Source organism: Lissotriton vulgaris, chromosome 1_1 (assembly GCF_964263255.1).
Source record: "Lissotriton vulgaris chromosome 1_1, aLisVul1.2, whole genome shotgun sequence".
Lineage (NCBI taxonomy): Eukaryota > Metazoa > Chordata > Amphibia > Caudata > Salamandridae > Lissotriton > Lissotriton vulgaris.
In genome coordinates this window covers 940,373,027-940,386,431 of record NC_141685.1, presented here as the reverse complement: position 1 = coordinate 940,386,431, position 13,405 = coordinate 940,373,027, and the positions used below count along the sequence as shown (strand labels likewise).

The 13,405-nt window shown below is 42.3% G+C and overlaps 1 protein-coding gene across 1 annotated transcript; it reads right to left on the bottom strand.

Moving 5' to 3' along the window:
• Positions 1 to 542: 542 nt before the first annotated feature.
• On the bottom strand, positions 543 to 13,076 carry LOC147748229 (keratin, type II cytoskeletal cochleal-like). The gene is made up of 9 exons (XM_086959154.1): positions 12,442 to 13,076; positions 11,929 to 12,152; positions 8,661 to 8,721; positions 8,389 to 8,484; positions 6,351 to 6,515; positions 5,699 to 5,824; positions 5,145 to 5,365; positions 2,221 to 2,255; positions 543 to 1,441 (listed from the first exon to the last, which is right to left on the bottom strand). Exons 1-9 carry the CDS (start codon positions 12,961 to 12,963, stop codon positions 1,203 to 1,205), a joined length of 1,689 nt encoding a protein of 562 aa, XP_086815280.1. The 5' UTR covers positions 12,964 to 13,076; the 3' UTR covers positions 543 to 1,202.
• Between the last annotated feature and the right edge of the window lie 329 nt (positions 13,077 to 13,405).

Genomic DNA, 13,405 nt, shown 5'->3' with positions numbered 1-13,405 from the left:
CGTCCCGCCTTCATGTCCATAGATTGAGGTCCATAAGCCCTGTAAGTCACTCACTTGGCAGTCTTTGGGCCATTATCACTTGATCACTCTGCTCATACATCTGATCATATAGTTTCAGTAAAAGGGTTTTAGCATTTTTACATCTGATATAGAAGGGAGTTTCCGACATTTGTTTTGACCTGTATGAAATACTATGAAATATGTGATGTTTAGGTTTTCATTTTGAGTTTTATCTTCAGTATTTTAAGTATGTAACTCCAGTTGTTCGTTCAGTGTGTTTCTCTCCAATGTAAGTTTATTACATCACTTTCAGTTTTCATCACTTTGTGAGTTGGAAATTACTTTACGTTTACCACTAAGCAACGAGGGACCTGCAGAGTACTCGCTTCCTTGTACAATATAGACTTATGTATAAGACTAATACTTCCTGCTTGAGAACATGAAAAGAGTCCACTGATAAGGTAGTCATCGATTGATTATAACCAAATCACTCAGTAACCACAATTTGCAGATAATGGAAATAACATAACTAACAAGGAGTATATTGTACAGATGTAGTTTATTGGATGAAGGTAACTCCACGCTACATAGATAATATGTTTCATCTGTGAAAATCAGCTGTGAACCTTTGTTCAGGCCTTGACCAGCTTTATTTATGAGTAATCTACTCTTCATTAAACTTCTGGTGTGCAGTTCTGAATTAACAAAGTGACCGTTTTTATTTACCACAACACCGATAGTAAAACATTCAGGTGTAAAACACATAACGGGTTGAGTCTTTGGACTGAAATACTTTCCATTTATAATCCGGCTTCTGTTTTGAAATAGAATCCATGTGTAGTGACTTTCCTTGATTTCACTTAAAGCACATGATTACTTATCTGGTGATCTAATATTAGCAAATTGTTGGTGTCCCTCTGAGAGGAATGTTTCTCTTCTGATGCCCTCAGGGAGGTGGGTAAACTCTGACAAGGTTTATACATGACATATAAACTATACCATCTCAGTGAGCTTGTGGCAACCCCTCTAGATATGTCCAGAAACATATTTCCTAACAGCAATGATATATCAAAGCAATCTTGAAACACAGTATGGACATTGCCTGACATACAACAATACAGTATTGTGTCTCATTGGAGGTTCTGGCTGAGGGTGTTGTTTTCTGCAGCGAAGAAAAGCTTTTCTTTCATATATCACAGGTTCTAGCGACGGACAGCTTGAAGGCTTCGAGAGTAGCCACTCACTCCTCCTCCAGAGATCTGAACCCCTCCAAAACCACCTCCTGCTCCAAAGCTGTGCGCTTGTCCGCTTCCAAAACCACCTCCTGCTCCAAAGCTTTGTCCTTGTCCACCTCCAAAACCACCTCCTGCTCCAAAACCTCCGCTCCCTGAGCCAGAGCCATATCCAGAGCCACCTCCACTTGCACCGCCACTAACCATAGCTATAAAAAAATTGAGAAAAACAAGATCCCACATTTAATTAGACTATTTTGCTTCGATGAAGAAGCTTGCACCTGCATGTTTTCCATGTATTTGCTTTAATTGTAAGTGTAAGCTTTTTCTAGCGCTGTGTGGTAACACAAACAAACTACATATTTATTAACGCTTACTACTATCAAGCATTGCGCTCTGCTGAAAGATTAAATTAAGAACATGCTAAAGACCAGCAATTTTAAATTCTTTGCGGGTCTCATGTGAGTACATCGGAGAAGTGCTGGTAATTTATCATGCCGGATAAATTACGAATCCACTAGATTCTAAATTAATCGGGTGCAATAAATTCTACCAAATGTAAGTAAATGGGAACAGACATTCAGATTTTGGTACAAACTGCACCAAAATCCACAGGCTCTGGTAAATACTGGCCATTTTCCCTGATAAAATTCCTGTAGGTTTCATCTGTTAAAATATATTGGAGAGTGTGCACTTTATCGCACCCTATAATTACTGGTTGCCAAAACTCTAAAATCTTCAAATTCTGACCCTGTGCATGATTCGTAATCCTAAAATGCTTTTTTACATTGCGGCTACAGCTAGTTTATTCTATTTCTTCTTAAAATATATTTCTAGCAAATGCACCTGCTGAAATCGGAAAAGAGCCGCTTGCTGTTCGGAAAGTTCTCACCAGACAGACATACATTTTGTTATACTTTATTTTTGTATTCAATTAAAGCAAATAACATTTTAATGAAACAATATGTGGATTATTTTGTCTACTTACTCATAGTGCATGTACTGGCAATAGCTCCATCCATTCTGTAAGGAAACATATAACATGTAAGAAAATGGTGCTAAAAACACCTAAAGCAAAGTGTCCCACCCTTTCCATCACAACTTTTCTTAGTAAGCAATCTGGTCAATATGAAGAGACTGTTATATATTTCACTGCATCTAAAATATCACGCAACATATGTTCGGACCATAAGATTGGAATTTGTATGAACAGTGTTGGCACTAAAATTATAAACGGTAGAGGATCATTTACAATATATTTGTATCAAGATTCGTACATGGTCGAGGAACCATGGGAGAAGTAAATCCGAGGCTAAAAGCATGGGTCATAAGTATAAATGTGATTCGAAACTGGTTGTTGTATGTCATGTCATGTACAAAACGTTACGTTATGTTGTGTTATGCTATGCTATGTTACGTTATGTTATGCTACATTACCCTTCGCTATGCGGCGTTACATTAAGTCATGCTATGATAACAGAGGTTTGTATCTATATTGGTTTATTGTGCATGGAACATGTGCTGGTTAACTTTGACTCTCCACACCAACTAGCAATCAGCATACTTGGATCCTACTGACCATCCTTCTTTATTTATATGGTCTGTCAAGCTATTTGGCAACTACAGACCCCTATTGATTAAAAACAGAAGAATTACGGAAAATGCAAGCACACAGTGATCACTGACTGTCCTCAGGTTGAAATCAATCGTGTCTGAAATAAACATTGCATGCCCTTTCCTACCATAGGCTGAAATACGGGGAAGCTCCTGTCACATTTATAATTTAACTGTTTGAATTTGGAAGGTTTGCCTGACAAAGGACTACAGAAATAGCTCGCCATTTAAAACCAAAAAATAAAAATCTGCTTAGTGAGAAGCTGAGTGGAGTTTAAGATGAAACAATTAAGAATGATTAGTTTGGATTATGCTTATTCTAGGGTGACCAACTGGCATTGGTGCAAATTCAGGACGGTGAGTGTAAAAATTCAGGACAAAGGGTCAAAATTCAGGACACAAATTCAGGACAGGAGGTCAAAATTCAGGACAAAACTTCAGGACACTTGGATAAGTTTTACAGACACATCAGAGGTCGCGCAATGGTATACAAGTAAGCCCAGCCATATCCAAACATATTCAACCATTTGCAAACCTATCCATCATGTATCCTTCCATCTATCCTTTCACTCATCCATCCCTTCATCCATCCTTTATCCATCCATCCACCCTTTCACCCTAGCCATCTGTACACTCATCCATCCACTCTTCTACCCATCCATCCATTCACTCATCCATCCAGCCATCCTTTCTCTTACTCATCCATCCACCCAGTCACTCATCCTTCCACCCATCCACCCTTTCAGTCATCCACCATCCTCCCTTTCTCTCTCCATCGTCCCTTTCACTTAGCAATCCTTCCTTCCATCCATCCATCCATCCACCCATCTATCTACTCATCCACTCATGAATCCATCCATTGACCCTATCACTCATCCATCCTTTCTCTCATCCATTTATCCTTTTACTCCTTCACTCATCTATTCATCCTTTAGTCCATCTACCCTCCCTTTCACTCACTCATCCATCCTTACATCCACCCTTTCACTCATCTGTCCATCCATTCACCCTTGCACTTATCAATTCATCAATCCATCCATCATTTCACTCATCCATCCACTCACTCATCCACCTTTTAACTCATCCATCCTTTCACTCATCCATCCACCCTTTTACCCATCCAGCTACCCTTCCACCCATACATCCAGCTATTTACCTTTTCTCCCTTCCATCCTTCCACCATCACTCATCAATCCATCCATCCTCTTTTATTATCCATCTGTTCAATCTTTCATTCATCCATGCACCCTTTCACTAATTCATCCAGCCATTCACCCATCCCTTCACTCACTCACTCGCCCACCTTTTCATATTCATTTTGAGCTGAGCCTTTTTGAGCTGCAGAAGCCATTCCTGGACTGGGACAGAAGCCACACAGGGCAGAGACAGGATCCACCACAGGTGGGGGGCGGAGGGGGAGGGACAGGAGCCATCACTGGGGGAGAGGGATGGGAAGGAGGGGGACCAGGATCCACCAGGGTAGGCACAGGGGTGGGCATGCAGTATCCTAGTATCATCTTGGTCTCTTCCAGGGTGGGGTAGGGCTCCTCAGCCCCTCCTGGACAAGACAATGAGAAGTCAGTCTCTCTTTCCAAAATGTTACTTTAACCAGCCCCCACTGTGATGTGCAGTACTTAAAGGAGATACTCCGAGAGAACTGATTTAACTGATTGTCCTCCTTACTTTGTTAATCAGTGTGGTGCGATTGTGCCATTTCTTTATTTTATGACATGAAAGACTGCATGTTTGAAGAATCGAGGATTGCTTACAATTTAGTGACAGTTATTAAGCTGTGCTGTGATGAGAACCACTGCTGCCTCGGTGTAATCCAGACTGGTTGTAAGATGTTTGGGGCCCTGGGCAGAAAGGGAATGTCTCACACAAATTGCAGATACAAGACGCATTCAGGGCTGTTTGCATCTCAATAGATGCCCCCTGCTCCTGAAGCTGCAGCCCCTCCCTCTCAGCCACCTTCAAGCACCTCTTAACAGCTCATCAAGGGTTGGAGGTGTGAGGGGTGGGGGCTGCAGCTTCAAGAGCAGGGGCATCTATTCAGATGCAAACAGCCCTGAATGCGTCATGTCATGTCAAGAAGGGAGGTGAGTGGAAGCTGTGCCTGCTTTAGGGATGTGCGACCGTGCCCGGTTAAAATTACGGACAAATGGCGTCCGTTAAAGAATCCTTCACGGACAACGGACAGACTACCGAAATTACGGACTGTCCGTGAAATTTACGGACGGTTGGTCACCCTAGCTTATTCTTATCACCCACTCTCTATTCAAAATATACAACACCGACCTGCCCTCCTCTCCTTCCAGCAGGGTCCTGTAGGTGGCGATCTCAATGTCCAGAGCCAGTTTGACACTCATCAGCTCCTGGTACTCGCGCAATTGACGTGCCATGTCCTCCTTTGCTTTCTGCAGAGCGGCTTCCAGTTCACTTAGTTTCAATCTGGCATCGCTCAGGGCAAGTTCACCTTTTTCCTCAGCCTCTGCGATAGAGGTCTGAAGGTTGGCACACTGTAAACAAATATGGGACAATGCTTTTAATAGGCATGCTTGGCATTGTCCTGCATAATTCTGCCTATGCTCACGTAATCATGTGAAAGATTATAAGAAGTCTCATTCCAGGCTTGCCAGTGATACAAGGTATTCCACTTGATAGTGGAAATTATGATTTTTTAAATAAAACAATAGAGTCTATTAGAAGACGCTACATCCCATTGTATATTAAAATAATTCACAAAATATCAAACATTCCTCTGCTGATACTTTTGAATTTTTATAGGTCAAATCATCACGAATTCTATTACTCCCTGATCGAACTAACATCCTTACTAGAGCGAGGTCTACCTGTTTTTTCACATTTTCGATCTCGGACTTCAGTCTCTGGATCATACGGGTCAGTTCTGAGATCTCATTTTTGGTGCTTTTAAGAGTGTCTCCTTGCGTACCTGCACTCTTCTGCAGCTCATCGTACTAAAAGAACAAAAGAAGTTAGTTAAAATCACTTCTGCAGAAAACTGTGAATGAGCATGTCACATGTCTGAACTCTGGGGAGACTTCTAAGTATATAATGACGGTAGCATTGACAGAGATGTGGGGGCAGATTTACAAGCCCCCTACAACACCTTTATGCCTCCATTGCGTCACTTCTGTGATACTGCGTTGTCTTAAAAAATGCACTATGTTGCAGCATATTTACAACATGGCGCATCTAGGGAGATGCATCACGTTGTAAAGCCCTGCGCTACATTATACCTGCCTCAGGTATAATATATACAGGGTGGGTGTTCTGATATAAGAAAGCCTCATAAAAGTGATGCAGTGAAATCTACAAGAAATCTTCTAAGGGATTCTAGAAGTGTCTTTAGACAATCGAACCACAATGTGAAACTGTTGAGCAATGTAGAGGTCTTTTTTATCAGGAGTGGATAATATAAGTGAGTACTAATATTCCTTTCTGTGATACGGATGAAAACACACTTAGGTTTGCAGTGCTCACCCTAAGTTGAAATCCTTTTTCGGCCTCTGCTTTACTCCTTTCTGCAATCTCTTCATATTGAGCCTTGACTTCTGCAATGATGCTGTTGAGATCCAGGGCTCGATTGTTGTCCATTGAGAGAATTACTGAAGTGTCTGCGATAGAACTTTGCACCTGAGCGAGTTCCTGTAAGTCAAGCAACACTCAAGCCATGACACTCAATCCTCCCCATTGTGGTTCAGTCTACTCACGTTATATTCAGTTTTTGTGCCGTAAATGCTTTAAAATCATCTTCACATTTAAAACGCTCCTCAATCGAGTTGGTTGCTTGAATCTTTTGAAGAACACATCAGAGATGTACAAATATTTTCCTATATTTATTGAAACTGTATGGTTCATTTTTAAACTGAAATTAAACTACAGCTTGTTTGCCAGAGCACTGCACTAGGTATTTTGTTTATTAGGGCATCTAAGTATGCATTTGGTTACATGGAAAAGACGTACTTATATCACATTAGAAAATAAAATGGCAATAATCACGTAAATGGCAGTTACATAAAGGGTGTGTATATATGATCGAAAGTAGAGAGGGGGACAATTATTGCGTCATTATGACAGTGTATTATGGTTAGTGCCTCATCAGAAGGTAAGCCTATTTGTTGCTTTCTTCGATGTGAATGGTCATTGTTTAGGCTCTCGCCAATGAGCAGTTGCGCCAATATGACATAAAAAATGAAACCTTCATTTAGACAATAACATTTTCGAGAAGCCTTTTCATGAGACGGATTTCTACTAGAACAGGACAGTATGTATCAGAGGGTTGGACTAGTCTTTTCTGCAAGGACTTAGCAAATAATATGATTCTGGAAAACACTTAACAGCTCTGTGGAAAGCAATGATTGCTTACATAATATAATATAATGTAATAATATAATGATTGGTTTACATAATTGTTTCATCAATGTCGAGAAAGGGAAAACAATTAGCAACTGGTTTAGAATGCGATGAGCTGGCAGGCCTATTGGAATGCTCCCTTTGAGGGCGATAGCTACAGGTGTAGCCCCGTTCCAGGCGTACTCCTGGGCTGACAGCTAGCCACCCTCTTACTTTTTTTTAAATTCTGGAATAAGGGCTTCTGAGTAGTGGCCCAACACCTTCTAGAGGTGGTCTCTCTACAACTGTACGACCCCCCACCCCTTCTCTAAAGGAGAAAGTAAACCCTGACAAAGATTATAAAGTAAACAAAAATTAACCAAAAGGAGATTTTAATTTTTCCTATAGCCATTTAGACTTACATTCCCATTAGTGGAGGAAGGAGAGGAGCTAACAAAGTGCAATATAGAGACTGGCTTTTGCCTAAGGAAGCTTCTTCTGTCTCTCGGGACAGAAGCCGATTACAAAGAAAGGGAGCAAGAGCTGTGCTGCTGCCGTTTCTCCCATCAGACACGGTGATGTAACTTCACCGCTCGGTGGAGAGGGAGGGTGTCCTAATAGTCTTGTTACCCTCATTAGCAGGGCAATAATAATTGCTAATTGCATTCCCCTCACAATTACGAGGAGGGTAAGGAACAGCCATTATTGCGTGGAGATGCAGACAATACGGATTAATTAGCATCTTGCATAGAATGCTAAGACTAAAATAGCCAATCACAAAGTTTAGAATGTTGGCTTTAACATTCTTGCTTACCTGCATTCTAGAGGTAATGCCAGTGTAAAAACAGGGACAAGAAACAGAGAAATATGGAAGCCCTGTGGGTCTGGCCTTGCTGGGTATTATTTAAATAATGCATACTAATAGACTCATTGCCCATATGCTATTGTTTGTTAGCCACTGAGGATCATCATTTTCCCTCATTGTACTTGTCAGCTTCAGCTCTGTCTCCTAATTTAAGTGTGGGAAACTAAAAGGAGGGAACATCCTCACATTAGGATAATAACCACTGTTAACACACTAGGCAGAGCACAATGAAAACCATTGATTACATCAGAGAATGTGAAAAAAGCTGGATCCTGGAAAGGGCACCAATGCCTTTTTAAGTAATAGTAATATTATAATTACCGTCTCATACAGACTTCTCAAGAAGTTGATCTCATCAGTTAGTGCATCAACCTTAGCCTCAAGTTCCACCTTATTCATGTATGCTGCATCCACGTCCTGAAAATTGTTCAGATATTGAAACATTGATACATGTTTTAAAGCTGGTGTTGATTTAAGCAAGCAGTAATTGTCCTACAGCTCTCAGTTCTTTACATTAAATACTACCAGAGAAAGTTTGGGTCAATAATTGCATAGTGGTACATTTAAACAGGGCCTCAAACCCAGATTATTACCTTTTTAAGCACCACAAAGTCATTTTCTGCAACTGTGCGCCTGTTAATTTCTTCTTCATATCTGTTTTATGGGAGAAAGGGTAGCATGTTATTAGATCTATTACTACATTAGAGCTTGCATAAAAAGTATTTAAATTTTACTAAGTTTTGATCAATTGTACTGATTAAATGTAATTAGAAAAGCACTATTTGAAAATGCTTTTGCAGCATATCATTCAAAAGGGCACATTCAGTGCCCTTCTTGAAGTTGCCTTGGCCACCAATATTGGAACAAGCTGTTTTCAAATGTATCATTTGCCATAACATCTGCCTCCACTCAACCTTTTCCTTTTTCTACATGCACATTGCACATCCTGAGCACAAAGAGCACTGTGATGTTCTACATAGTTTTTCTCCCTCTTGTGTGTTGCCTACGGTCTTGTTCATCTAACGGAATAAGTCTGTCAATACCTCTCAAATAACGTTAATTCCTTCTTTTACACCAAACTCAGTAACACTCTTACAAACCTTTTACTGTATCCCCCCTTTTCGACGAGCCGCATCTCTCAGCTGACTTACTTCAGCCTACACCCTCTTCTGAGAACTTCCCTACCCCACAATCTATAAACATCTTGTCTGCCCCCTTCTAACGCCTTCTGCAACAAATCGTGAAACCCCTTGTTCTCCTCCAAAGGCTCCTCACTTGTATCTGGCCTGTCTAAACATTCCCTCTATTCTGACATTTAGACCAAATGCTTCAAGTACCCAGTAATAATATCACTCCCCAAGAAGATACAGATGAAGCCTTCTCTCCCTCTAATGGGCTCACAATGCCCCTTTCTATTATTTGAAACTAACAGTCAACCTCTCTTTTAAGCACGCACGCAGCCCTCCTGTGAGGCTTTTGTGAACCCTACTGAAACTCTCCTCGCTGAAATGTCAATAGCTATGTCCATCACAACGCACCTCATCTATCTTTAGTCTCCTCACCATCTCGTGCCACTACTCTTCTCCTTCTTCTCCAAATTCCTTGATGACATCATCTTCTTCAGTTTTTACTTACACCTCCATGCTGAGGACACTCAAAATGTTTTCCCCTTGGCCCCTGTCCTGGCACCTCAGTCCCCATCCTGAATTTCTATCTGTCCATACACATTGGCCACTGGATGATACCATATTATCTGTGCAGAACGCCTCAGAAATGGAGATCGACTGTTTAAACTCCCATCCTTACTGCTAATAACCCCTTACTGTGGATACCCTTAGCTCTACCCTCTCTGCTAGAAAGGTGGCATGCTCTCCATTTCTAGCATGCCATTGGAATTATTAATCCATATCATGGCCACAGCAGTTGAACTGAATCCACTCTATAGCTGTAAAATCACCCCATCTTCCAATACAAACTGTCAAAGCTCTCATAAACAACGTAATTACACAGCTAAATTAGTGTAAGAGACTTCTACTTGGATTTATGTGTCATTGCCATAACTATTCATGTGCTCTGTTCCCTGATTCTCATTTCTCATTCTTTCATCCATTGAGCACCCATATTGGCAGACCCCTCCATGTGAAATATGACACTTCATCTTCCCTACCGTAAACCAAAGCTGTCCTAATTAAGTCATCCTGTCTGCAATGAAGACAAACCTTAACGCACACCCTGCCTTTTACCCATATCTACTTTCACCCACTGCAAATATGGAAATATCCACATGCTGTACTACAAGAGTGTCCAATGTTGGTCCAGAGAGGCCACATCCATGCCTGAAAGCCCTACACACAGTTGTCTTCCTTTACACACCTCTATGTAACCTAATGTATATATCTCTCATAGGAGGTGCCATAATGTGCCACCTTACACAACAGATGTCGCCTTCACAGAAGGCCCATGACTTCACTTCACCCTTTCATCGTAGGAGGCTACATGACTCCTTACCTCAACCCATACACCCTTCCCTCACCGAAAAGACATAGCTCTCCACCCCACACAACACATCCTTCTGTCTTATTATAATGCACCATGACTCCACTCAATTCAATTAATTATTCTCTCGTAGAAGGCGATGCTAATCTCCACACCACCCTAAACAACCTGACCTCACAACAGGCACAATGGCAGTTCAATTCCCATAAAAATATACCATTTTAAAACTCTCTGAAAACACAATCTCTGCCACTATCTCATTCTATCAGTCTCTCGCAGAAGGTACTAAAACCAGTGGCACAACACACAATGATAGACCCTAATGCAGAATGTGATTAGGAGCCCCGAGTCTCTCATGTCTTATAGATGTCAGTGGGTTTCTGGTGAATGGGCCCCCTTGAAGGATTGGGGCCCCCTGGAGAGGTTGGAAACCCACCCTTGCACCTCCCCCCCGCTTCCCCTCCTCCCCCCCCCCCCCATGTGCTGCAGGGCTGCAGGAACCTTCGTTACGCTGCTGACTAAATTTCCAGTGTGCTTTTGATAGTTCCTCAGAGGAGACAGTGCTCATCCCCGTTCTTCCAAATACCCTTTTTACTAATGTCATTAATAATGCCAAGTCGCTGCTTCATCTAATTGTACCAGTGCCTCACAGAGGACACCATGCTCCACAACCTCCTCTACCGTGCAGTCCTTCATTTAGTCCTGGACATTAAGCAAGAATGTCCTGCCTCCTCTCATTCCCTGTTCACACACACTCTTGCTCTCTTTGCTGATGTTTTCTCAATTCAAAGAGTGCTCATGCGTATTGCAGTTTGTTTTGTGCATTTTGTCTGTGGTAATTTATTAGTGTGGCCCTGCCATTCTCACTCTTTGCTGCACTTACTTAGTACAGATACATTTAGGTATAATGTTTTTCTGCATTGCCTTTGGAGATGCTGCATGTGCTACAGTATGAAATTATATAGTTTCATGAAATTGCATTACAAGAAACCCCTTAAGTATCGCCATTTTATATGTCACGTTTTTGACAAAGCAAACAATGCTTATTTCTTGCCTGATTTGTAAACCCTTTGTATTGCTGTGGTGGTGGTGGATGGCAGTAAAATACATGATGTGGTCTAATTGATTGGTAAACATAAGGTAAAGGCCAATAGTTACACCATTAAACCTTCAGAAATAGTCATTATGCCATTGACATGCAGTAATGTAGACATTGGCAAAACCATCTTCAATCACCATTTCATCCATCGCAAATAATCACCACTCTGTAATGTTCAGAAACTGCTTTAGAATTGACATTATTAGGCTGTTGTTCAGCGCGCGGCACTGTGTCTGGGTAGACTGTCAAATTCGCGACACACTTACTTGTTCTTGAAATCTTCCACCATGCCCTGCATGTTCCTCAGCTCCCCGTCCAGGCGGCCCTTGTCACTGTTCAGGCCCTCCAGCTGTCGCCTCAGGTTGCTGATATAAGCCTCGAAGAGGGGCTCGATGCTGCTCTTACGGGATCCGCTCGCAGTTCCTCCCTGCTCCTGCAGGAGGCTCCACTTGGTCTCCAGCACCTTGTTCTGTTGCTCCAAGAACCGAACCTGCGGCCCAATGCACACGATTGAAAACACTCACATGGCTTGTCAATTAGACAGAGCATCACAAACAACCAAGAAACGTTTGCTGGCTACCACAGCTAAGGGTTCAAGGACTGGCAGCAGATACAACAGACCCCTGACACGATAGAAGCAGAACACAATGGAATGTCTGGAAACATTACTAAATTAAAAGCATAGGACAAATGTAAACCATGCCGAGTACACTTCTGTGTTTGTTGAAATATTAAAACAACAATAGTTTATCAAATATAGGTTAAAGAACAGGCCCTACCTTGTCAATGAAAGATGCAAATTTGTTGTTGAGAGTCTTGATTTGTTCCCTCTCCTGTACTTTTTGTTCTGAAATACTGGGGTCGATGCTAATATCCAAGGGAACCAAGAGGTTTTGGTCGACGTGAACTTGTTCGATTCTTGCTGGTGCACCACCACCAAACCCTGCGCCACCACCAAACCCTGATCCCCCACCAAACCCTGCTCCACCCCCAAATCCTGCTCCACCACCAAACCCTGCTCCACCACCGGAACGACCGCCAAAGCCTGCTCCACCACCGGATCCCCCACCGAACCCACCGCCGAATCCACCACCATAGCTCCCTCCACCCATGCTAGACCCCGAGCTTGCTCTGGTCCCCCCACCAAAGGAAATGCTTCGGGTGCCTCCTAGATGGACACTCATGCTGCTGTTCATCCCCCGCGCACCACCACCGCCGCCTCCTGAAGACCGAGAAACTCGACTGCTAGAGGAGCCCTGGCCACCGAAAGACCGCGCACTGAAGCTTTGGTTAAATTGCATTTTGGAGCTTGAGCGCCAACTGACTGAAACAGAGAAATTAGGAAAAAAAGCAAGAAAGGGAGTGAAGCGTGAAGGAGAGCGAGTGAACCCCCTCTAATGGACGAGCTCACCTGGACCCTTTTTATCTTCTAAATGGGCAGGGCTTGACCTTGGTGCAGCAAAAGCTCAGTTTTCACTTGGGCTATGTTTGCCCTCCAGCCATCTTTCACCTCTCACCTTTTCAGCATACCTTCCTAAAAGGAAAAAAACATGTCTTTTTGTCATGTCGTGAAATGTAGCTGAAGGGTTTTCCGAAATATCTTCTTTAGCTCAAATGTTAAAAAATACAGGTTGAAACTTGTTGCTGTTTCTCATACCCTGTCCACTGGGGATGAAAAATGTAGAACAGCCACATGCCAGGACAGCTTAATTCCAGGCTATTCCGCTTCCAATACTGTCTCAT